Source organism: Sabethes cyaneus, chromosome 3 (genome assembly GCF_943734655.1).
Source record: "Sabethes cyaneus chromosome 3, idSabCyanKW18_F2, whole genome shotgun sequence".
Taxonomy (NCBI): Eukaryota; Metazoa; Arthropoda; class Insecta; order Diptera; family Culicidae; genus Sabethes; species Sabethes cyaneus.
The window spans coordinates 178,237,208-178,262,738 of record NC_071355.1 but is presented as its reverse complement, the minus strand read 5'-3'; the positions used below and the strand labels follow the sequence as shown (position 1 = coordinate 178,262,738).

Sequence of the window (25,531 nt, the reverse complement as noted above, 5' to 3'; positions counted from 1 at the left end):
TCGATCACATTTGTACCCAAAAACCACGCCCCGACAAATCTGTCTCAGTGCTCCTAATCGAAGATTTCTTCGGGATTTTGAGTTCCTTGGTATACAAAAATAACTGAAGAGCCACGAATTGAAAACAGTTGATTGGTAGAATCAAGGGATGCATTCGCAAAGTTGATCGCTACGTCGCTCCTGTTATGACATCAAACGGAAGCTTCGCCGAACAGCCGATTACGGACCGTTTTCAAATGTACACTACTTTTTTTAAGCGATGGACAATGTATCTTCAATTTCGATAAATCAGATCTTTTTCATGTATCTTTGTTTTTTTTTGACAGCTTGAGACAAAAATTCCAAAATTTCAGTTGTCACCCGTTGTAGAGAATTATTAATCTTTTAACAATTGGGAGCGAAATCAATCAAGAATTAAGGAGAAATGAGTCGTCATTAATTCTGTAAATTTCAAAAGCAGTTTTTTTGTTTGTAACAAATATTTTTTTCATGAAAATATATTCTCTGAAGAATGCAGTGTATAGGGGGAAGTCCCCCAGTACCGGACACCTAAAGATTTTGGCATGTTTAAAATCAACATTTAGCATAACTTCAGTTATTATTCGCTTTAGTAATTTAGAAGACTATTTTCCAATAAAAATGGGTTACACGTACTTGCATCACTGATGAACCATTTTAGAAGCCAAATGAGAAATTGATAAAAATGATTACTTAAAAATTGTGTCTCCCAGTACCGGACACTTAATAGAAATCATAAAATAAACCAATTCAGGGCTTATAGTTCTTAAAAATACATGTCAAAATGTTTAAAATCTCTTATTGCTTGATATAAGTGATGTTTTCTTTCTTCACAATCTATTTTTTTGCAAAATGTTGACTTCATTGAAGAATTTGACTGAACCAAGCAAAGCATTTTGCTGTATTGAAGGACGGCTCGGTGTCCGGTACTGGGTGACGGGGATTATTGAGTACAATTTACATTTTTTAACGAATTGAATATCTTTGAGGCAAAATGAACTATGGAGCTTTAAAACTATTCAATGAAAGATATTTTATACATGAAAAACGAAATTTTATGCGGCCGAATAATACTGTAATGCTGATCCGAAAATTAACCGAAACATAACAATTCGATCGGCGGTAGATAAAAGCTAACAAATCTCTGTTTTCATGAATGACTCTGATCTATAAAAGCACACATGGTAATTTTTTGCCCTATTTAGTTATTTTATCATATTATCTACTAAGGTGTATCATTTGAACTATGAAAATCAGAAGTGCCCGGTATTGGGAGCTGTCCGGTGCTGGGGTACTTCCCTTACATTTCTAAAAACAGAGATCCTGTTTTGGGCCCAAAAACTGCTCCCGTATTTAGGCTTTCCGACGAAAAGTTAATTGCTCGTTTCCCCTTATTATAAAAGCTTAGATTCTGAAACCGGAATATAGCACCCTGGAGTTTGATTTGCTCTTACTCACCTAAAAAACAGATCAAACGGGATGTTTAGATTACAAATTACAATATTTCTGCCTTGCCAGATTGCGGGTTTTGCCCTTTCATTAGTTTGGTTTAAAATATAAAATGAAAAACGCTTCGAGTTTCTGGTAACTTTGCTGATTCCAAGTACGACTCTGTCATCGTCTTGATGTATCCCTCTCTCGATGGTGCTTATCAGAGCTTGAAAGTGTCGTTCACGGGTTTTGTTGTAGCAACTGATAACGAACTGCCTGGTGATGGCCGCCGGCTGGCTATCGGTCGGCGGTGGCTAGCAAGGTGTTGACCAGCAAAAAAGCAAGGAATCCCGCAACTTACTTACTGATATTGTCGCTAGGAAGGTGTACCAGTGTCACTTGTGCAACCGTAGACAGTTAGCTTCGAGATAGCAAGCCGCTCAAACGTCTTAATTTGCTGTTTTTTTTCGAATGAAACATTCAGTTGCTTCTGAAAATGTAACGAAACGAAGGTATTTTCTTAGCTTGTGCTTTGATGTATCCGCGCGTGAATTTATCCATGTGAATTATAGATTAAGTGTATAATCAAGTGATATTCATAAAAAATTGAATAAGTTCAGTTGGAGAATTTTCCAGAGTGCGACGTTCAGAAGGATAGTACGCTTATACTGTGTTGATTAAAAGCAACGAAGAAGATACATAAAAGGGGCTGTCATAACGTGAAAACAAATAAATTTAAATTCATGTAGCAAGCCTCGCAAGAGCGTTCGTTCAGCGAATATTATCTCTCTGTCGCGAGGCGCACTTGCATATTTATAGGTCACAGAGTGTACGAACTGTGCTGGATTAACCTACCGAGAAAACCAATAGGATTAAACTGATGGCGTGCTTTGCGAAATTTTTCACCAGAAAACACGGTTCCTTCAATTTGCCGGAAGTGGGAATCAGTAACGGTGGCATTGTGGTGAGTAGAAATACATTGTAACTGCGGGGTTAATTTAGTGTTACAATGTTCAGTGAATTAAAATTGACATGCGGTTAGTAACTTAAGCTGCGTAAAATACATACGGAAAAGGTAGATTTAGTTTAATCTCTCTTTCGTTCGAGTTGACACATTTAGTTATAAATAAAAATGTGAAAACTATTCTATTACTGATAATGGGTACTTGAAACTACGGATAAAGATAACTAATACAAACAGTACTAAGCAGAGCTATTGAAACACTTTTCTCAACTTTTTGTTGTAGAAACATTCTGTCGCAACAGTAGAGAGCTTTAGCGGTAGGTAAATTAAATTATAAAATTAGATGTGAATAACATATATATTCCCAACTGAGTTTTTTCTGATCTGATATCGAATTGGGAACAGAATTCAATATTGGGCAGACTTTATATAAATTGAGATGTAGAGCTCAATCCAATGAATAATTTCTTAAAATTTCAACAAAATCAATTGGGAAATTAAATTTTAACTATTGATTTTTTGGTAAATGAAGCTTTATTTAAGAGATCCTGAAAAAGAATGGTGTCGTTTTGTTCGCAGACAATATCTTCAAATTAGAATTAAAATCATTCTCAAAGGACGTCAATTATTAATTGATTCAATCAATCATCCCCCATTCGTCTCATCCAAAACCAACTACCCAAGTTATTGGTAGCTGTTGCATAAACAGAAAACGACAGTATTTCCGATCATTTTATGCATATTTCTGTTTCCCAGAATGTGTTTTGTTTACGGCGCTCATAATTCGTGGAAGTTAATCCTGCACCGATGTTTAATCTTGTGATAAGATTAGGTATTAGCAGAGTATGAGACGAGTACAGGTTTAAAATAAAACTTCATGATAAGAAAACACGAAACAGATCAATAATAATTAAGTTTTCTAAGCTAAAAAATTAATTTCGCTAAGTTATTCCAACATTTGGGTGTTACTAGTCATTTTCTGGAAACGCCACCAAATGAGTCATATTTCTTCAGGCGAGGTACAAATGGCCAAACCCAATTGAATTTATCAATGGATAAAACTTTTCTTTCGTTCAAATGCATGCCTAAAAGAAAAAGGAAATTACAATAACCAGAAAATACCAGACATTAATTACCAAACTCACCTAATAAATCGAACTAATCCATCAAATATTATCATATTGTCGTATCATATTATAAAAGCTAAATTATTCGACGAGGAGCCAGAAACAATGAGGTGTGTCCGATTTGTTCAATTCTGTATGAATACGTGTGACTAAGCGGCTCCTGTGGACGGCGATTTATTTGGGTGGCGTCGACTTTCAAATGCGTCTGTACGCAATAATTAAAATTTCCGATATGCGGGAGGTATTCCGAACTGCGACAGTGATGATAACAATGAAAGAAATTACAGACGATAGTTGTGTAATAAGGTCGATCGGGTTTCACTGAAAGCTGAGATACTAAATACTCGTATCGTATGAAATTGGTGCTAATAGGGAAGTAATACGAATGTAGAAAGATCCTGATTAGATACGAATGAGGTAGTTTCGCTTGGGTCATTCAATACGTAATTGTCTATCTATTTATTGGGTGCTATATAGATTCTAATACGTCATAACTCGACTCTGAAAGGTCCAAAAGCTCCGACAGATGTGATAGCCAAATGCTACACCTAATTTCTATATCCAAAACTCCAAAAATGAAGAGCAAGGAAACTAGACAGTACCGGTGTAATGGAAATGCGGGATCCTCGAATCCGTATTGTGAAAATCTCTACTGTATAAATTATTCGCAACTGAAACGGCACGCACTGATAGATAGGCACCGAAATTGTTAATTGAAATTTTCGGAGATAACAGCAGTTTTTTTGTTCCGACAAACAACATTTATTGTTACAGTGGACTTTAAACTGAACGAATTGTTTTATTATCCAGTATCAAAAAAGCTAGACAGAAATGAGGTGATCCCCTTTATTTCGTTTGTCTGCATTGGGTTTAAGTATATGGGCGATCTGATAGGTCTAAACGAAAAACAAATACATATTGACTGAACATAGCAGCAAACACAAATGACCGATTATGAGCAAAAGTCTCCACAAATTTTATTTCAGCGCAACGCGAAATATAATGGGTTTTATTATAAAATTATGCTACTCCTTTTTCAATTGCAGTATTATTTTATTATTTACTATAAAACGAAAAAAGTCAATTAACTCCAACCTTCCGACCTACATCAGCCATCTTTCGTCGTTTTGCCTGGATACTCGCAATTATCAACTGCCTTTAAATTTTTTTTTTCAAATGACGTGTGTCGAAAACTTCGCATGTTCGGCCATTTTTGTACATTAAAGGTTTGACACCTTAAAAAATCACCAATCGGTCGGCACTGTGGCAAGCTTGTTGGAAAAGATCTTCAAAGTAGTCGTAACGAGACAACATTTTATTTGGTCAAAATACGTAATTATCGTTTTTATGGTGTTAATGTCTAAAAAGAACCGAAATTTGGTCCAAACATTGAGTAATTTATATTTATAGATTTACTACCAGCTAGTTTGGTTCATAACGTGGGCCAGGAAAAAAGGTTTCTGTTATATTACTATCATAATTATAGTGCTAAATAATGAGTAAATTGCTCTTCTGCTGACGCTTTTCAAATATGCACACACGTAAACTTTTTCCATTAGTCTTCTTGTTCTTTATATAAAAATAACACGGTTGTCGGTAGTTGCTGCTGTAATACTATTGTACGTAGTGTTTGAATTTGAAAGCTGATCCATAATATCAGCATGTTAAAAACTAAAAATAACAAAACCGCAGGTCATTGAGACTAGTGCAGATTTTACTTCTAACCCGTTACTAGTCTGATTCAGGTTTTGTGCATCATTAACTTTGTGCAGCGACGCGTGCTATATGAATAACTCCGACTTTCAGTTTGAAAGTATCATTACATTTGCTTAGTTGTGTTTTTGGCAGCGCTCATCGGCGATGCCAAAAATATTAGCTCATCTACTACTTCTAGTACATCGCCGTCAAAATCCTCGTCCATGAATATGAATGGGCAGTGAAATACTTAAATATCAAATCAAATATTAATATCCTCAAATCCTCAACCACGTCCGATTTTCCTTCGCCAGAAGAAAGCTATCTTCATGTGGTTTTTAGAAAGTGATTTATTAGATTGTGTTAAAATTAGTTATTTTAGTCTACACTCAAGTACTTTTTTTACACGGTTTGTTTTTTCGAATATTAAGAACGGGGCAACTTAAAGACCATTCATTTATTTATCAATACATTTGGGAGTGGCCCGACATTCGTCACGTATTTTGTAAATGGTCCCTAAGTTGCACCGTTCTTGAGTAATCGAAAAAAACAAACCGTGTAAAAAAAGACTTGAGTGTAATTTTCTCAGTTGACGTCGCAAGATTAGGGTGGTATGATGTTTATTGGCTCAAACTACAAGTAACAAACAGGTACTGTAAACAAACACTCGACTGGTACTGGTACTGTGATTTGGTACTGTACAGGTACTGTAAAAAAACAAAACTGCTCAAATGCATATTAAAATTACTTTTGTTCTGGTGAAAAAAGATTAAATTTATCCCAGAGGAATCCAGAGATATTTATAAAATTAGGGTAAAATACCGTTTATTTGGCCAACATTAAGAAACAACCACGTGTCGTAAACTTATTGGCTACCGCCATCCGGGGTGAGATTGTGCCACGGGGGTGAGATTGTGCCAAAAACCAAAAATGTTTATATGTGAAAATTTATTATATCTATAGAAACTGGTGTCCTAAATTCAAAATGATGATGAACATAACATATTTATTCATAACAAAGTTCGCGATCAAAAATACTCGGTAATAACGCTTGTAAAAAATGTCCCGCATAAACCAACCTAAACATGAAATCATATCAACTTGCTATTTTGAAGGTATATAAATTAATCATTTACAATGTATTGAAAGGCTATTATGCGTTGGATAAGTTTTGATTACGAAAATAATATTTTTCGAAACTTTGTACTTTTCGAGCTTCACGGGGGTGAGATTGTGCCAAGCCATAATGATCGATCCAATTTGTGGATTGCACATACACAACAAAAATACGTCAGTATACACCAGCACACTCACATTATTTACTATTGAGCACAATATTTTGACAGATCAGATTGCATCATCCATTTTGGAGCATAGGTCTGCTAAATAATTTCAACTATTTTTTACTTTTTCTCTGGAAATTTCAGATGCTTTGAATAAACACTCTAATATAAGACGAATATAATAGACCGTGTATAAACTGCCAGTTTTAAGGAGGGGGGAGGGGGGTGGGATAGGCCACATGTTCTGCGGCCGCGGGTTCTCGAACGAAATAATGGTTACTTTTGTTAAATAATTAAATAGGTATGCCCCCTTAGGATACAACCCTTCATATATCTTCCCCTTGTTAACCCTAGAAACGCTACTGGCTATATAAAGGCTTTCCATTGACTACGAACTCATTTTTAGTTATTTCAGACCTCTCAGGGTAGGGTTATTTTCGTTCATATTTTTGTATGATGCGTTTTTTTTGGCCGACCCCTACCCCTAATAGTTCACTTAGTTCATGGACGGCCCCATGTGAACTACTTTATACTGATATTTATGTTTATATTGTTTATAAACATGCTAATGTTCACTGTTTAGGTTTTTAGCCTAACTTTATGTTTTTGGCACAATGTCACCCCGTAGAAGGGGTGAGATTGTGCCAAAGTTCATGCACTTCCAATAAAATTAGGTTTCATTGTAACTAAACCATCTCTTCGGTAGTTGTTAATTGAACAATTTAGTATGTATTGACAGGTTTGAAATCAACTTAGTTCCTAAATTGTGTGTATACTAAGCCAAAGAACAAAAATATATGCTTTTTTGGCACAATCTCGCCCCGGATGGCGTTTACTGTTTTTCCATCTAAAGACTCAGTCTAATGAAAAAAAAGTTCTCCACAAGCGTGGTGAATGACCAACTGATTAAAACCACATTAAAAATAAAAATAACAAGCAAAAATTCTCCACAACCGTCCACCAATTTCTTGAATACCGTCTACTCATCACCAGATCTATTCGGCATTGTCCACCACATCCGTTCAAACTTAGATACCTTTTGAATACTGGTACTGGGTTTATCATAGCCCTGCACGAGTTCTGGCTTGTCATATGCTTGTCATAGAAAATTCCAAGTACTAATGATTGAAGAAAATAATTCTCGGGTAATTTTTCTAATAGACTTATGTGACAATTATTCTCCTCGCATTTCCTCTCTTCTGCATTTCACCGCTACATGCATGCGCTTCTATGCATTTATAGAAAAGAAAATTTTCAAAACATTTAGCTAACTAGTGACTCCGGCAACCGATTCATGCAGAGATAATGTGTTAAAATGCATTAGTATTGTCGTAAAAAGCGGAAGAGAGAAGACACGAAGAGAATCTCTCTTTGTCACATAGGTCTATTTGAAAAATTACCCGAGAATTGGTCTAATGAGCATCTTGTTAGGATACACATTGGACATGGGCGTAGTGATGTACTGTTCAGCCACAGTTATAGATGTTCTACCAACGATTGATGAAGATTCCCTGTGAGATTCGAATGAACTTGGCAATCACCATCTTCGCCATCCGTAAGCACTGTTTCATTCATTGAATAATCAGTCTGATCCGCTTCCCCTAAAGAATCTGACTAAAGAAATTACACTGGAGATCAGTCAGTCGTGGCCTCCTGTCATCATTAAACCTGATTTGCTCAACGATGATTGTTGTGCGTGACTCTGTTCAATGTTGCTTGAACAAGTTCTAACAATATTTTTTTCGAGCTCAACATTTGGGCGATTTTATAAACTGTACGCTACAAACTTGATTGCCTGGTGTTTTCTTTAGGCAGCACGGATCGATTTCGTGATGATACGATGATATTTGTTGCCGTTTGCTAGCCGTCAATATTTTCTCTCGCGTTGAACGACTGATACTCCGCAAGTTTTCGAGCAAAATATTCAGAAGGTTTCATCGAGATTCATGCGCACTTGGTTTCGACGAACCAAAAATGAGCTCCGATGTCATTTCTTTAGTCAGATTCTTTAGCTTCCCCAGATAACCGTTCTTGGCAATGATTTTCCATAGCTCTCTGCGGTCGATGCTATCAAATACCGGTTCAAAGTTAATGAATAAATGATGCGTGGAAAATCTCTTTTCATGGCTTGTTAGGATGATTTGCTGCACCGTAATGATATGGTTCACGGTGACCGTCTCTTAAATAAAGCAGGTTTATTGATCTCCAACAAATCTATTCGCCATTGGTGATAGTTGATTTTGGGGGAGCGCTTTGTGGCTGGCAGTGAGAACGGTGGTCGCACGATATTTTTCACAGTCCAACTTGTCTCCTTAGATCGGGCAATTATTCCTTCATCCCTTCCAGCTGTTCTGTATTCAAACATTTGCGGATTCACCTGCTCTGCTAAGCTCTGCTCCGATACAATTTTTCAAAATTTATTGTTCTTCTGTTGGCGTCCTTACCTATCGTTGGGGTTGGCAGCTCTTGCATGTTTGTCACTCCGTCATAACTGCTTTTTTCGCCACCATGGTTCTCCGCCCGGGCATTATTCAGGTGTACTTCAAAGTGCTGCTTCTTCCTTTCGGTCACCTTACGATTGACATCCATTGTACTGCCATTCTATTCGTCGTTCAACTTTTCCTTTTCCGCTTACGGAGCATCCACAACCACGTCAAGCCGCACGGGACACAAGTTCACAGTTCACACAAGTTTTGGATATCATCTTAACCATCACTAGGTAAGCGCTTCGATAGGATCTGACATCAATAAGGTCTGTGAAGTGCCTGTAGCTGACCAAAATATGCTTCAGTATAATATGGTGACTTCGAGTATGCTCTTGTTGAAATTTATGCTGGAAGAAGGTAGGTAGGTACTATGTACGGAATATTTTTTAGATGTGGCAAAATCGATGTATTTTAGGCCTTTTTCGTTTGTAAGCTGATGTGCACACCGAACCCTTCAACCACTGGTTTGTATTCCTCCTCCCGCCTAAGAGGAGCGTTGAAATCTCTGATGGGGAACTTGATGTTATATCTTGAACAGCAGTCATATTTTATGCTCCGATGACGTACTCCACAGCAACTTCCCAGGGGAAGGCTGTTCACGTTGTTGAATAACCGCTCCATGATTTTCAGTGCTCAATATCGATTTCCTCTCATCCATCACTACAAAAGTTGTACCCTAGTCATGCGTACAACTGCAGCTCTGGTACATGATATGACCTTCACTGAACGTCAGCACTGCTGAGCCCTTTTAGAACACTTTATCCAGTGCTATGACGATGAATTTGTTCTCTTTACATAATACGTTGGAGGGCATTCGAGTGCTCGCTTGGAAATTGAGAACTCAGGAACTACACGTCCTGAGTTTCCAATTCATCTATTCCAATTGTTTTAGCTCAAATATTCATTCGCATTGATTTTTTATAGTTTACGGTATTAACCCCCTATTGATCGGTGGACTATCGTATATTTGCACTGCTTTGAACCCCAGACTGACACCACGTCGATGATCGAATGCCCCTAATATGGTGATTAGACGCCGGTTTGAGCGGCTCCTAAATATACGCTTGGAAGCTCGCAAGAGTTACGGTAGTACGTAGATTCTCACTAAGATTGGTCGTATCCAGACTGGTACCTGGAAACTATTTTTTCGCACAGGTACGCATTTTCCAGGCGTTTACCAATCTGTCCTCTCTTCTTCTTCTTAATTGGCCTAACGTCTTATGACAAGGCCTGCGCAGTATAATTTCTCCATCTGTTTCGGTCCATGGCAACTGATCTCCAGTTCCGCGGGCACCCAGTGCTCGCCAGATCTCGCTCCACCTGGTCTTGCCACCTCGCTCGCTGTGCCCCTCTTCGTCTTGTTCCTACCGGATTTGATGCGAAAACCATTTTTGCAGGATAGTTGTCCGGCATTCTAGCAACATGTCCTGCCCAACGTATCCGTCCAGCTTTAACCACTTTCTGAATACTTGGTTCGCCGTAGAGACGCGCGAGCTCGTGGTTCATTCTTCGCCTCCATACACCGTTCTCTTGCACTCCGCCAAAGATGGTTCTTAGCACCCGCCGTTCGAAAACTCCGAGTGCTCGTAGGTCCTCTTCTAGCAATGTCCACGTTTCGTGCCCGTAGAGGACAACCGGTCTAATTAGCGTTTTGTACAGTGTGCACTTTGTACGGGGGCTCAGATTGTTCGACCGCAAGTGTTTGTGGAGTCCGTAGTAGGCCCGACTTCCGCTGATAATACGTCTTTTAATCTCACGGCTGGTATTGTTGTCCTCTGTTGCCAGCGAGCCAAGGTATACGAACTCGTCGACTACCTCGAACTCATTCCCGTCGATTACCACGGTGCTGCCCAAGCGAGCCCTGTCGCGCTTGGTCCCGCCCACCAGCATATACTTCGTTTTAGACGTATTTATCTGCAATCCAATCTTCTCTGCTTCGCGTTTCAGTCTGGTGTACTGATCTTCCACCGCCTCAAATGTTCTGCCGACAGCATCCACGTCGTCAGCAAAGCAGATAAATTGACTGGATTTATTGAAAATCGTGCCCCGCATTTCGATCGCCGCTCGCCTTATAACACCTTCAAGCGCAATGTTGAATAGCAGGCAGGAAAGACCATCTCCTTGTCGAAGTTCCCTGCGAGATTCGAATGGGTCCGACAATCCACCCGAGATTCTCACACAGCACTGGATCCCATCCATCGTAGCCATGATAAGTCTAGTAAGCTTACCCGGAAAACCGTTTTCGTCCAAAATTTTCCATAGCTCTTGTCGGTTTACGCTATCATATGCGGCTTTGAAATCGATGAACAGGTGGTGCGTGGGGACTCGGAATTCGCGGCACTTCTGGAGGATCTGCCGCAGGGTGAAGATTTGGTCTGTTGTAGACCGACCCTCCATGAAGCCGGCCTGGTAACTTCCTACAAATCTATTGGCTATTGGCGATAGTCGATGAAAGAGGACTTGGGACAGCACTTTGTAGGCGGCATTCAGGATAGTGATGGCTCGGTAGTTCTCACAATCCAGCTTATCACCTTTCTTGTAGATAGGGCAGATAACCCCGTCTTTCCACTCCTCCGGTAGTCGTTCCATATCCCAAATCTTGACAATCAATTGATGCAGACAGCCGGCCAACTTGTCCGGGCCCATTTTAATAAGTTCCGTTCCAATGCCATCCTTTCCCGCTGCTTTGTTGTTCTTCAGCCGCTGGATGGCTTCTTTAACTTCCCTTATCGATGGGGGTGGCACATCTTCGTCGCTTGCTGCACCAATGTGGTCACTTCCTCCGCTATCATGGTCTTCCGCCTGCACGCCATTCAGGTGTTCATCGTAGTGCTGCTTCCACCTTTCGATCACCGCACGGTCATCAGTCAAGATACCTCCATCTTTATCTCTGCACATTTCGGCCCGCGGCACGAAGCCTTTGCGAGATCCGTTGAGTTTCTGATAGAACTTCCGTGTGTCGTGAAAGAGGTACAGCTGTTCGAGTTCTTCGCACTCCTTCTCCTCTTGGTGGCGCTTCTTTTCCTTGAAGAGTCGGGTTTGCTGCCTCCGCTTCTGTTTGTATCGCTCCACATTCTGACGGGTGGCTCTACGCAGCATTTGTACCCGCGCTGCATTCTTCTCATCCAATATCTGCTGGCATTCCTCGTCAAACCATTCGTTACGTCGATTCGGTGCCACACTGCCTAAGACGTTCTCCGCTACGCTGTTAATGGCTGTTTTCACGGCATTCCAACAGTCTTCAAGAGGGGCTTCATCCAGCTCTCCCTCTTCCGGCAGCGCGGTTTCGAGAGATAACGCGTAGTTTTCGGCGACCTCTGGTTGCTTCAGTCGCGCTAGATTATACCGTGGCGGGCGGCGGTATCGTATGTTGTTCACAACAGATAGTTTTTGACGTATCCGTACCATCACTAGGTAGTGATCCGAATCAATGTTAGCGCCCGGATAGGTTCTGACGTGTCGATAATGTCTGAAAAGTGCCGACCATCTATCAGAACGTGGTCGATTTGTGATTCTGTCTGGTTGGGTGATCTCCAGGTGTACCGATGGTAGAGGTTATGCTGGAAGAAGGTACTACGTATGGCCATGTTCTTGGAGGCGGCGAATCTGTCCTCTCGTTGGCGCTTTTTACTCCTTAGGCTTGCGGTGAACTTGTTTCATAAATTTGATCGTGTTTCTGAGCTTCTTAATAAATCTTGTTGGAAATCTCCCTCAAAACTAGTTAGGGTAAAGAACCGGTTTTAAGCAGTCTAAGCGGGTCACTGATTGTTTTACCTTATTACAAGCGATGGGTTAACTAAGTGATTGATATCAGCATACCAATCTTCTTGCTACCTTTAGTTCTTCAAGCCCCAATGGTAACCATTGAACATGGTCAATGGTAACCATTGGAAGACACTATTGTTGTGCTAAACTTTTGATTTTCCGCTTTAAAAGTTGGAGCGGTGGAACTAATTTTGATCAGACCGAACATATTTTCACCCTCAAGGTGCTTTTTTAAGCAATCCTGAAATCTGAATTTTTATACGTCCCCAAAAAAAATCCCTCGAACTTTTCTCCCTATTCAGTAAGTTCGCGTTCCTATCCGTGACCTACTAATCGGCATCTGCATTAATATATTTGATATTTTTGGTCGGTAGATGCGTTAAACGTTCGGCAAACGGTAATCGTCGTCTCTTTTATTCTCTAGTGTTCTTACGGGAAACTGCGAGTTTGACGTCTCACTCGCTGTTCATAAGGATGGTGGGAGAACAAAAGAGGCAAACATACCAGTGCACATGGTCCGACTAGAGAACAGTGTTGTCAAAGCAAATAACATTGAAACACACCGTTGCTTCACTAAATCGCTGAGAAAATCTTCGAAAATTATTGAGAAAGCTGTATTTTCTGTTGTTTTTAATAAAGAAAAATTAATTATGAACATACATTTTTCTTGAATGTATTGAACCACGTTTTCACCATTGAAGGTTTCAGTTAATTTTAAACCTATATTTAAACCTAGAAATCCCAGAAATCAATGGCGCGCGTTTCAACTTTAAACACGTTCTTAATAATCTTTGATCTATTAACAACAAATACTTACAACTATAACAATATCTCAGTCAAAGGTTTCTATGATACTATTTATACCGATTTGTGATATGAAATGGAAAAACCCAAGTCATTAGTTGTTGCAAACAAGCCAACTAAAATTAGTCGCTAATCATCGCATGTTTTAATCCTATTTCCTATTTAATCATCATATTTTTAATCAACATCAAGCAACGTGAAAAATGCGTCATGATAAGCTGGGATTCACTTTTCGTTATATTTTTAATCGGATGCACGTCATTGGCCACAAGGGAAGGGATTATCCTTCCAAATCTGCTTTCGTAAATAATAACGTGAAAAGAATCAGATAAACGTAAGCGATACTTTGATGGTACCCGTAGCAGTGTACCGAAATTACATTCGAAACAGGGTACGGGTAAATTTTAACGTAGAAAATTATCAATTTTCTTCAGTTGATAAATTAAAATGGGTAAAATTAATTTTTTTTATATAACCTGTCGTATGAACGCAAGTTTGTGGCATCGCATTGCAACATCCTTTCACGATGACGTCTTGAATCAATTGCTAGCCGCTTTTGGGTAATGAAATGAGATAACATGTCAATCAGAAAAACAGATACCAATCCCGTGCAATATGTTCGATATGTCCGATAGAAAGGCAACACTCATAGTTTGAGCTTAATTACAACGGTAAGCTCTTAAAGGCCGCGGCCTTTCGTGTACGATAAGACATTTTTTATTTCTGGTGAATCACAACCCTTGACAAATGTTTATTTTATTTGGACCGTTGATTAAATTTCACTTTGTATGATTTCAGCCTGTTCGAATAAGCACTAGGATTTACGATGAGGAATTTCATCCATCTAAATATGTAGTGAATGCAAAGTCGAATGGTAAATTTTCACCAAAAGGAGTAGATCGAGAGTCAGGATTGGGTAGCCTAGATGAGCGGTTTAATGGCAATAATGAACCCACTTGCGATACACGACCACAAAGTACACCGGCTGTACAGCCACAGATGGTGCGGAAAACGCAAGCACCAGAAATCAACGATCGTATTAGTGCTAGTTCACAAGAAAACGATCGAAACAATGGCTTAGAGTTGCTCAAAGAAGTTCAGCAAACAAAAATACTCCTCCAGCTGGCTCTGGAGTCGAAGCAGCGAGAACATCCTAGTGATGTTGAAAGGATACATTTAGCCAAATTAGACAAAGAAATCAAGGAACTTCAAGTAAAAATAAATCAACAAGAAAAATTGCGACCAGTTCAGGAAAAGTTAATCGTTAAAGAAACAGCACCTGCTGCTGTGGATGCCCCAGTGCCAACTACTAATTTTGTGGCAACTCAACCGAATCTCTCATCGTCTAAGCCACGGAAGCAAGCTCCTGCGACACCCAAGCCGGTGCAATTTTCGGAAATATCGGAAACATCAGATGATTATGATACTATTTCTTCCGTTAAACAAATTGAGGAACCCGTTTCGGAGGTGTTCAGTTCAGAAGAGGACGATCCGGTACCCCCGCAGCTACCTCCTCGACAAAACTACGATGATGATGCATGTGACACATCGCAAGATGAGGAACCCACACCTCCGAAGCTACCTCCTCCGAGAACGCCACCGGAAATGGACGACTTAATCAGCAGGACTGATCACGCTCAGCTACGCCCCGTAGAAACTACTGTCAAACCGGTAATCGTATTTTAAACACATTAATTTTCACGGTTTATAATCGAACTTCTTAATTGCAGACTACTCCCGAACCAACTAGTGCACCACCAACGCGCATTCCTCCGTCAGCTCCGGTGGAGAAGGATGCCGCTGATGAAGCCAGAGACTCACGCAATTCTGAACCTCCACCCCGAATCGAAGAACTTAACAGCAGCCGAACGGGTGTTTTAAAAACTAAAGTTCGTAAAGAAGGTATACTTTCGGAAAAAACAGAACTGAAGAGCTCCCGAGAGATTGTTATTCCCAGTCACCCGAAACCGCGCGATGCCGAGGTAATGATCAAAAAAGCAATCACCGCTAATGAGTTCCTGAACAATTTGATGGACGAGGAACGGCTGAAGGCCGTTACGGATGCCATGAGTCCGATGACATTCCCTCCCAATAGCTACATCATCAAGGAGGGCGACATTGGAGCGCACTTCTTCGTATCGGCCAACGGAACCTACGAGGTGGTGGTAGAAAATAAGGTCATAAAGTCCTTCGGACGGGGTGTAGTTTTCGGTGAACTTGCCATCCTGTACAAGGCAAAACGGTTCGCGTCCATTCGGGTGACCACCGAGGCTAAAGTTTGGATGCTTGAACGACGCGTGTTTCAGAAGATTATGATGAAGAGCGGCCGAAAGGAGCGGGAGGAGAATGTTAAGTTCTTGAGTACGGTGTCCATTTTGAAGGATCTGGAAATCGAGAAGCTGCACAAGATTTCCGATTTGCTGAAAAGGGTATGTTGAGATTGTTATTTACCAGAAATATGGCTTAAAAACATTATTGTTTTTGATAGGAATTCTACGCCACAGGGTCAACGATTATTCAACAAGGTGATCCTGGGGATAAATTTTATATAATCCGCGGAGGCAGCGTTAATGTTATCAAAACGGATCGAAATGGCGTTGACAAGCTTGTGGGAACTCTACAGCGTGGGGCATATTTCGGTGAACAGGCCTTGCTGCACGAGGACAGGCGGTTGGCCAGCATTATTGCTAACCCTCCCGGCACTGAGTGTTTGACGCTAAACCGAATGTAAGTTCTTTTGGGAATTAGGTTTGACTATAGCAAATCAAATTAAAACATATTTAACTGATTTGAGTTTTTGCAGAGCATTCAATGAATTTTTGGGAGGTTTGGAAAAACTACGTGAAATTAAACTGTTTGATGATATGCCGCGTACTTCGGACAATCGGAAAATTGTATCGGGTAAGTTTGTCTTAATGTATTAACCATGATTTATACCTAGTGCTGATTGTTTTAATTTGAATCGAAAACTAGCGTTTTCAGCTATGTAAAAAATTCGTTTGTTTCTTACTGGTCTTTCATTTTCTTGACTAATGACTAACCAGTTTTTGCTTTCCAAATTTCTTCAACCATTTTGATATCACGTGCAGTATTTTGTGCAGGTGCAGCCGATGGCATAGATATTATTGTTGAACTTTGTGCTTTGACGATAATTATCGATAATTGATAATTGATGTACGAAGGAAGATCCGGGTCAATGTCCTATGTACTGTTCTTAATTGATCGATAACCTATCGATAATGTTGAAGCTAAAAAAACGGAACAATTGAAATGAATGATTTTTCTGGCCGATATTTTCAGTGACTTAGTAAAACTAAGTAAAATTGCAATACGCTTCGTCATTTAAAACCTAATTTCTGCAGGATCAGGATTTCAGATTTAGCGGCGCACTAACCCTTTACCCTAATTTTACCTGAATTTATTTTACGCTGAATTTTACCCTAATAGTTTTATCTTGGTAACTGATCGGATTTATTTTATTGAAAAATTAAAGATTTTTTGTAGGAAAACTACAGAAGAATATTTTTATTGGAATTAAATTTGCTTTTTCCCTTCCCCATTTCTAATTTTGTTCCGTCATAACTAAATTTAAAATAAGCTGAAAAGGGCAAACCACAAGTCAGGTAACAATTTTGTTACCGGATTCAACATAACTAGCAATGTATCCGCATTCGACTTCCTTTTTCCTGCTTTTTTTTCGTTTGAAGACTCCATGGAGGAATAGCTCCCAGCTAGCATTTTCATATGTATAAAAAAGATAAAAATCAGCATTACGTACGGATATACACGCTAATAAATCGTATTTGATCCGAAAATTGTCTTATCCGTACTATTTTGGAGGCGATATATGTGATTACGAATAACTTTAAGTGTTACGACTGTATCGACTCGGTCCGTACTATTATGCGGTTTTGTGCTGAAAATCTTATGTATGTCAGCTATTATCATTATATATGATAGAAAATCAACTTGGTCCCACTTTATCAAGGCTTAGTTACGATTTCGAATTTGTTAAGAAATATTTACGATGATTTCCGTACATTGATATACGAGTTAGTGCTAGCTGGGAGATCCTCAGCTTCTATGGAAAGAAACAACGCATAAAACGGCAGTGGCATAATTATTAGACCATCTATAACTAAAAGGTGCAAGAAGTTGCGAAATTCTTTTGTCGATCATATTTTTGGACAGAGTCGGTGTTTGTTGTCCATTGGATAGCGTCAAAACCCAGCCGATGACAAAATTTGCCGCTAACTGAGTTTGCCGAGGTCTAACACATAACGCCAAATTTTTAATTAGGCGACCACAGTATCTGGTGATACTGACCCATTTGGCTAAGACAACCGTGGAAGTTGTGACTAAATCTGGTTAGGGTTACCGATGTTCTTTTTGGCGCAGACCACATGAAGAAAGAGTTGTTATTACTAGAGAAGGAAACAATGGCACTCGATTGACTGCTTCCATATGCACAAATGAAATCGACGCTACTAATCCTGCCCCAAAAGAAATCCAAATAGAAAGCATTAGCACCAATCCTGGTAGACAACCTGCCTCGTGAAGGATGTCGTCAGCGCCCCTCATCGCAAGGCTTCTACATATAAACGCTACCTAGCAGTTTCTATCAGCATGTTTTGGAAGCCTGCCTATATGGAGTACTGATTCATTTCTCGAAGCACGTAAGCGATTTACTAAACGTTTCGGTAACGGTAACAACGGTACTTACAGGATTTTAAAACACAGCAAGATTAAGAGCATTCAGGTCTGTTTTGTTGCGTCAAGATCATCCCATTTTGGCGGTGTGTGGGGGGCTGCAGTAAAAAAACTCAAAACTCACCTCTACAGGAACATGCAGATATCCCAATAAATACTGACAATTTTTAGTCAAGTTAAAGCTTGTTTGAACTCAGCACCGTTTTAAAAGCTTAGAAACATTGCCAATATAATGTTAACGTTTTTTACACTTTCACAGAGGAGATACCTTCAGATCGATCGTTACAATGAAAAACAATCTAAGAATACTGGCGTCGTCTCTGAAAGCGTTGTTCTGCCGAATATCTTCGCCAACTCGGTACAGTCATGAACTCATAACATGAGAATTGGCAGGATGGTGATATTATTTCCTTGGATTTTATTGGATGGTCAACGTGACCAGGCCTTGGACTTAATGTTTGCTAATGTCAATGCAGTCAATCAGTGTGATGTGATCCAACCACCTGAAATAATAACAGCGTGCTGATCAGTTACATCCTCCAGTACTTGTCACGCTGTCTGCCCCTTATTCGATACAAAGGAGTATTAGATGAATGAGAGTGTGATTTCTACCGCACTAGTTTTTCTGGCATGAACGAAGCTCTGCGTTCAATGGATTGGTCGTTTCTGGATGGGTTTGATGTGAATATGGCTGTATCCCTTTTCAACCAATTGCGCTTATTATTCTTTCGCGAATTCGCTCCTCGACTCAGGCCAAAGCGGAAACCACCCTGGTCAAATGTATGCCTTCGTCACCTAAAATGTAAGAGATCTACAGTGCTGAAGAAGTACTCTCGCACGCGGGATGCGATCACCAAACAAGAGTTTATTAGAGCCAGTCCTCGATACAGAACCCATGACCGCCATTTTTACTCGAGATATGTTTCGCAAAAGCAACAGGAACCAACAAAATCCCAAATGTTTCTGGTCATTCGTTAGTGAGAAGCGCACGGAAACAGGTCGTTCTACACAAATGTCACTTAGTGATCAATCTGCCAGCAATACCGAAGCCATCTGTAATCTTTTTGGTCAGTAGTTCTCTAGTGTGTTCGCTTGCAGTAGCGCTTCAGCCCTTGACGAGCAAGAAGCTCTGAAGTTCGTTCCTGCAAACGTGTGCGATATAAACATAACTATGTAGTTTCACGCTAAATTAGTTTAAGTTGCCTTGATGCAGTTGAATTCATCGGCGTCTTCCGAGTCGGTTGGAATACCTTCGATTATACTGAAGAATTGCTCATCTACTCTTTCGAAACCACTACAGCTTATTACTAACCTATCGCTTCTCCAAGAAATATTTCCTGTATGCTGGAAAAGATCCTCCTATACCATTCATGTGTTCAAAAAGGAAAACAAAGACGATTTTGCCAATTATCGCGGGATAACGTCGCTTTGCGCTGGCTCGAAATTATTCGGGATTCTTATCGGTGGCTAGTTGCACAAAAGTGCTGCGAAATACTCAACTCATCTGAACTGATCAGCATAAGTTTTTTCCTGGTCCCTCGATTAGCACAAATCTAGTGGAGTTCAGCTCATTTTGTCTACAACATATGGAAGGTGGAGCACAAGTATGTCGGTCTATATCGACATCAAAGCTGCGTTCGATCGTGTTGACCACACTATATTCCCAGCTAGCACCAAATCGTCCATCAATAACCGAAAATTATCGTAAATAACTCTTAACAAATTCGGATTCGTAACTAAAGCTTAATAAAGTCCGCCCAAGTTGATTTTCATTTCTATATAACGATAATTGCTGACATATATACGATATTCAGCATAGAATCGTATAGCAGTACGGAGCGAGTGGGGCTTAATCGGATATTGTCGTATATGATTACTTATATCGACGAAATGCTCCTCATCACGTATATCGCTTCAAAATATCACGGATATGCCAATTTTGCGCATCAAATACGATTTATTAGCATGTATATATGTACGTAATGCTGATTTTCTAACTTTTATATACATATAAAAATGCTAACTGGGTTGCTTGTCAAAATAAAGCATATCGGTGCCTCTGCTACTTTTATTCGGTAGTTGAAATTCTGTCTTGAAAACCGCTGTATTATGTGAAACTGGGCAACACTGAGTCCTGCGAGTTCCGGAATACCTCAGGTGTTCCTCAGGGCAGCAACGTCGGGCCCTCGCTATTTTCGCCGTATTACAACGATGTCTGCATGATAATTCCTCCAGGATGGAGAATCGTGTACACTGATACCCTATTTCGTGATCCATACTGCTTGAGAGCTTTGTATTACGCACTTGTACGCTCATAACTGGAGACGGCAGCTGTTGTTTGGAGCTTTTGGACTGCGGTCGAACCTATGCAAAACAGGTGCATCAGGTACGTGCTTCCAGGTTGGCTCTGTACGGATCCAGTCGAACTTCCTCCATATGAACACAGGGACACATCGGAAAAGAGAAGGAACGATATGCGTGCCGTATATGTTGAAAAGTTATAATGTGGATCAATTGACGCCACTTGTATTCTGTCTTGTCAATATGAACCAGACCTCGAGAGTTCTTCGCTCAATTGACTTCACGAAGTCGTTGAAATTGGTTAAATTGACCGAGTGTACCTTTCTCAAACATTTACGTGAGCGGCGTACTATCGATTGGTCGGTAATGGTAGTGGAAATAAGGATCAGTAGCTGCATTTGAGAACAATTGGGAAAAATTGGGCTGTCTATGATATCGACAAGAAATTCAACGTGTAACTGACGGGGTCGTAACAACCCAGCACTCACGAGACCCCCCAATAAAAGCCTCAGGGACTGCAAACGTTCGCGAATCATTATCAAGAAAACACCTTTTGGTTTCTGGGGTTGTGCTCCCGGTACAGATGCTGACCGTGATCCGATTGCGGTCAGGTCGGTGACTACTGGTACGGGGTTTGATGGCCTACTCCTGGTATACCGGCTGCGCCCACACCTAGCGTTCTGACTAAGCGCGCTGGCGACGACGTGGCTTAGCTGCGATGGTGTCGATGGCAGGGACGCTTCTTCAACTTCGGGGTTTTAGAGCTACCATACATCTTAGACTCCTATGTCAATTTCGTATTTTCAACTGGTCTGCTCAGCTTCTGACAAGGTAATCGCTCTCGTTATCGTTTGCGCTATCGACCTATCGACCTATTAATTCTTTTCACGCCAAGAATTCCATCGTCTCTCGCTTACAGTTTTCTTGCCACCTTCAATCTGCACTCCATTTTCCGCACCCTGGTGGTGCGTGAGTGAAGCCATTGACACATGGTTGCGTTCGTCACCGAGGAAAGCTGTTCGCAATAGGGTGTTACAACTCTTCTCTTGACATTTTAGTACACATATATTTTGTACGCGCGACAGTCTCCTAAATCTTGGGCCGAGACTAAGCCGACGGTTACAAACCCCAACCAAAGCACCGTCAGAAGAATTCGTCTGCGAGAAGGATTTCGATCTTCTCGGGTCAATGAGTAACCTTCGTCGGCGAGTACCAAGCCGGTTTTCGTAAGTGTCGCTCCATGACGGATCTACCCAAAGACAAGTTTCGGAAATAAAATTTCAACATCAGTTTGCGGATTTCAAGGCGGCGTAATATTCAGTCAAACGGAATGTGCTGTGGCAGATAATGTTAGAACATAGTTTTTCGAAGAAAAGATTAACCATGATTCGATGATTCGTGCGACGCTATTGGGTCAAAATCAAGCTTCAGAATAACGGGCGAGGGAACAAGAGGAAGCAAGGAGATGCACTCTCTAACCTGCTATTCAACATTGACTTGGAAGGTGTAATCCTGGAAAATGTGGAAAGGAACCGAACTGTCATCACGAAATCTCACATGCTTTTTGGTTTTGCGGGTGACGTCGAAATCATCAAAATCAATCGAACAACAGTGGAAGGTCTTTTAAACGGGAAATAGCGCGATTATGACTTATCAGTTATCATTATTGCTGGCAGGTGGCGCAGACTCATGAACCACGCGCTGTATCACGTATACAAATATGTAATATTATAGTGAACATAGCACAATGTGGCAGGTTGCGATAGACTGGGCACATAACCAGAATGCCCAATGAAAGAGTAGTGAAAACTTTTTTCAGTAGAGAACTAGGAAGAATCTGTAGACTTCCGGGCAGACGCCACATCCGATGGACGTGTGCTGTTGACTTTAAAGCACGTTCAGCTAGTTTTTAACGGGATTGAAGTTAGGCAGCTCAGGACCGATACAATTGGAGGACCATAATTCGTTAGGCGCAGGCCCGTACTGTACCGTTACCACTAAAGTGAAGTAAACAAGTAAGCAACTATGTCCTGTATAGTCGAATCTATTCTATTGAAGCCGAATCTATTGGTCGAAAAACGAGTCCCTACCCTACTAGCACAGTTGTTACAATTCAGTTGTGGCAACCAATTTGCGACTGATTTTAGTCATAAATAAGTTTCTGCAACCATAAGTGCGAAAAATGTGCTGCTTGGGTAAGTTATGTAATGAAGTTCTTACGAAGTACGAAGGATGCATCCAAATGGACGACGAAATGTACGTGAAGATGGATTAAATGGTAGCTTCCCGGACAAAAGTTCCATAAAACCACTGGTCGAGGTGATTTCCCTAGCAAGTTCAAATTCATTTTAGCCCTACTAGCACGGTTGTTACAAAGTAGTTGTGGTAACCGAATTATGACTAGTTTCAGTCGTAATTCGGTTGCTTCAACTAAATGGACCTAAAATGTGCTACTTGGAAGCCGAAAGACCCAAGATAGCTTATGATCTGGTAAGGAATTTGCAGTTGCGGATGAAAAACCTGCGTTTTCGTGAAAAACAAAACTATGGAATCCAGAATGTACAACCAGATGTGCATGCAAAACCATATTCTTTCGTACCTTATAGCTCACAATGGACCTGCAACTTATGGGTGAATGCCGAAAGATGACCCAACTACTTCGACGTTCCCCAATCTAATCTGCTGGAAAGCCGATTACACCATCAAATGAATTAAAACAAGTTTTTATCAAAGCACTCATATAATTTGAAATGTATATTCTCGCTCTAACAACCTTGATAAAGACAAAGTAAGAGTTGAAAATGTATTTAACTTATTTGTACCGCTGCATTCAGCATTTGCACTTGATAGCAAATATTGGGATATAGAGTACATTTGCATAATGAAGCTTAATCTTTATCCATTGCATGTGAATTTTGAGAGTATATATGCTATAAAATCTGCTGAATTCATTTTTTATATGTTTCTAATCTTTTAATTGCGTTGGCATATGTTACATTGAAGAGTTATCGAATGTTTGCACGCAAATATTTCAAAAATATGTTGAAACAAAAATTATATTGCAGTACTATTATCTTGGTGCACTTATTCTCAATGTTATTCATATCATGCGTCAATAATTTGTCCCATTTTTTATTCCCATGAATCCGTTATATTCAAGTGCATGAAATTTAATAATTTTAATTACAAATCTCAATCTCAATGGTTTAATGTAAGTATAGTTTACGGTACCAAATTTTCCGCTCAAATTATCATACAAACTGTGTATGCATCTTATTGAAGTAATTCCACCGAAATGCAAAATGTTGTTTATTCGAGATGAGAGAAACACACAATTTGAAATTGAATGCTTTAAGCTTTCCGATTAAAACACAGTAAATATGTGGCAAGTCTATCGTTTTACCAACATCATTGCCGCCGGAAACCAAAATCTTCCACTTCACATTCTAAACGCAAAACCCTACTGGCAGTTACCGTAAAAATGTCTCTCCCTCACTGTGACAGACTAACATTGCACTGAAATCGTTTCTCCCTTATCGTGTCCAGAATACGAGCACATCCAGCTGCACGACCTAACCTACATCGGAACGCTGGGGATCGGGGGATTCGGACGCGTCGAGCTGGTGCAGTGCCGGAACCGGCAAACATTTGCCCTCAAATATCTCAAGAAGATCGAAATGGTTCGGCAGCAGCAGCAGGAACACGCTTACAGCGAGAAGGACATCATGCTGAGCTGTAACAGTCCGTTCATCGTGCGGTAAGTTGCTTAAGAATGTACAGTCGCAGGTGCAGGGCAAAATACTTGAATACTTTTCCGAAGGCCTTGGAATGCAGAAAAATATTTTTCTGTTGTTCTCAAAAGAACATTGCCCATTGTCTGTATTCCGCTTTTCATTTCAATCTATTCACTTCTTACTGTGCAATCAGTATGTCCTACTGTTAAAAGTATACATTAACATAATCAAAAGAATATATCAACAAAGTTCCTAAATTAATTTTTTAATTTCCTCCTTCTTCCAGACTCTATAAAACGTACCGCGACAAGAAGTATCTGTACTTCCTGATGGAAGCCTGCCTCGGTGGCGATGTGTGGACCATTTTGCAGAAGAGTAAATATTTTGATGAACGAACGGCCCGCTTTATGACCGGCTGCGTAGTGGAAGCCTTCGAGTATCTGCATAGCCGTAACATGATATATCGGGATCTGAAACCCGAGAATCTAATGCTGGACGAGAAAGGCTACATAAAGCTGGTAATTTACGAAAGGAAAAATATTTTGTTTCTATCTCCCTTCACTGTTTTTCACAATCTTCACCAGGTTGACTTTGGCTTCGCCAAGCGAATTGGGGCAAACCAGAAAACTTGGACCTTCGCTGGTACGCCAGAGTACGTTTCACCGGAAATTATCCTCAACAAAGGACACGACCGAGCCGTTGATTACTGGGCCTTGGGGGTATTTATTCACGAGCTGCTGGTCGGGAAGCCACCCTTTCGGGGGAAAAATCATATGAAAACCTACAATGCCATTCTGCGAGGAATTGATATTATAGAGCTACCTTCACGCATTCCGAAAAAAGCGCAAGTACTGATCAAAAGGCTCTGTCGGCAAACACCAGCAGAGCGGCTGGGCTACGGTAAAAATGGCATTGCTGACATTAAAAACCACCCGTAAGTAATCCCGACTGGGGGTTTTTGTTTGCCCTTGCGTTAAACTCGCAGATTACCATAAAAATTAATTTTCTGAATCCACATTTGCAGCTGGTTCGCAGGCTTCGAATGGCAACGGTTGAAGGATCGCACCCTGCTGGCACCGCTGGTGCGACCAATCCAGTCCGATACCGATCTGTCCAACTTCGATGAATACCCGAAGGATCTGGACGAGCCACCGGATGAGACGTCCGGGTGGGATATTAATTTTTAATTCCACTTGAATCTATATGGAACTAA

At 40.4% G+C, this 25,531-nt stretch overlaps 2 protein-coding genes across 2 annotated transcripts in view; one reads left to right on the top strand and one right to left on the bottom strand.

Annotated features, from left to right (window-relative positions):
• LOC128743360 (homeotic protein female sterile) overlaps nt 1–25,531 on the bottom strand; it is a 420,579-nt gene that overhangs the window by 237,387 nt on the left and 157,661 nt on the right. The window lies entirely within an intron of this gene.
• LOC128743361 (cGMP-dependent protein kinase 1) lies at nt 1,896–25,531 on the top strand. Its single transcript, XM_053839917.1, has 9 exons — nt 1,896–2,413; nt 14,372–15,244; nt 15,304–16,002; nt 16,062–16,300; nt 16,377–16,474; nt 24,131–24,341; nt 24,605–24,836; nt 24,903–25,252; nt 25,343–25,531. The coding sequence occupies exons 1-9, from the start codon at nt 2,330–2,332 to the stop codon at nt 25,503–25,505; spliced, it is 2,949 nt and encodes a 982-aa protein (XP_053695892.1). The 5' UTR covers nt 1,896–2,329; the 3' UTR covers nt 25,506–25,531.

Coding starts and splice junctions, on each gene's coding strand:
- LOC128743361 (XM_053839917.1), top strand. CDS start 2,330: ATGGCGTGCTTTGCGAAATTTTTCACCAGAAAACACGGTTCCTTCAAT. Junction 16,301..16,376: donor TGTTTGACGCTAAACCGAAT/GTAAGTTCTTTT, acceptor GAGTTTTTGCAG/AGCATTCAATGAATTTTTGG. Junction 24,342..24,604: donor AACAGTCCGTTCATCGTGCG/GTAAGTTGCTTA, acceptor TCCTTCTTCCAG/ACTCTATAAAACGTACCGCG.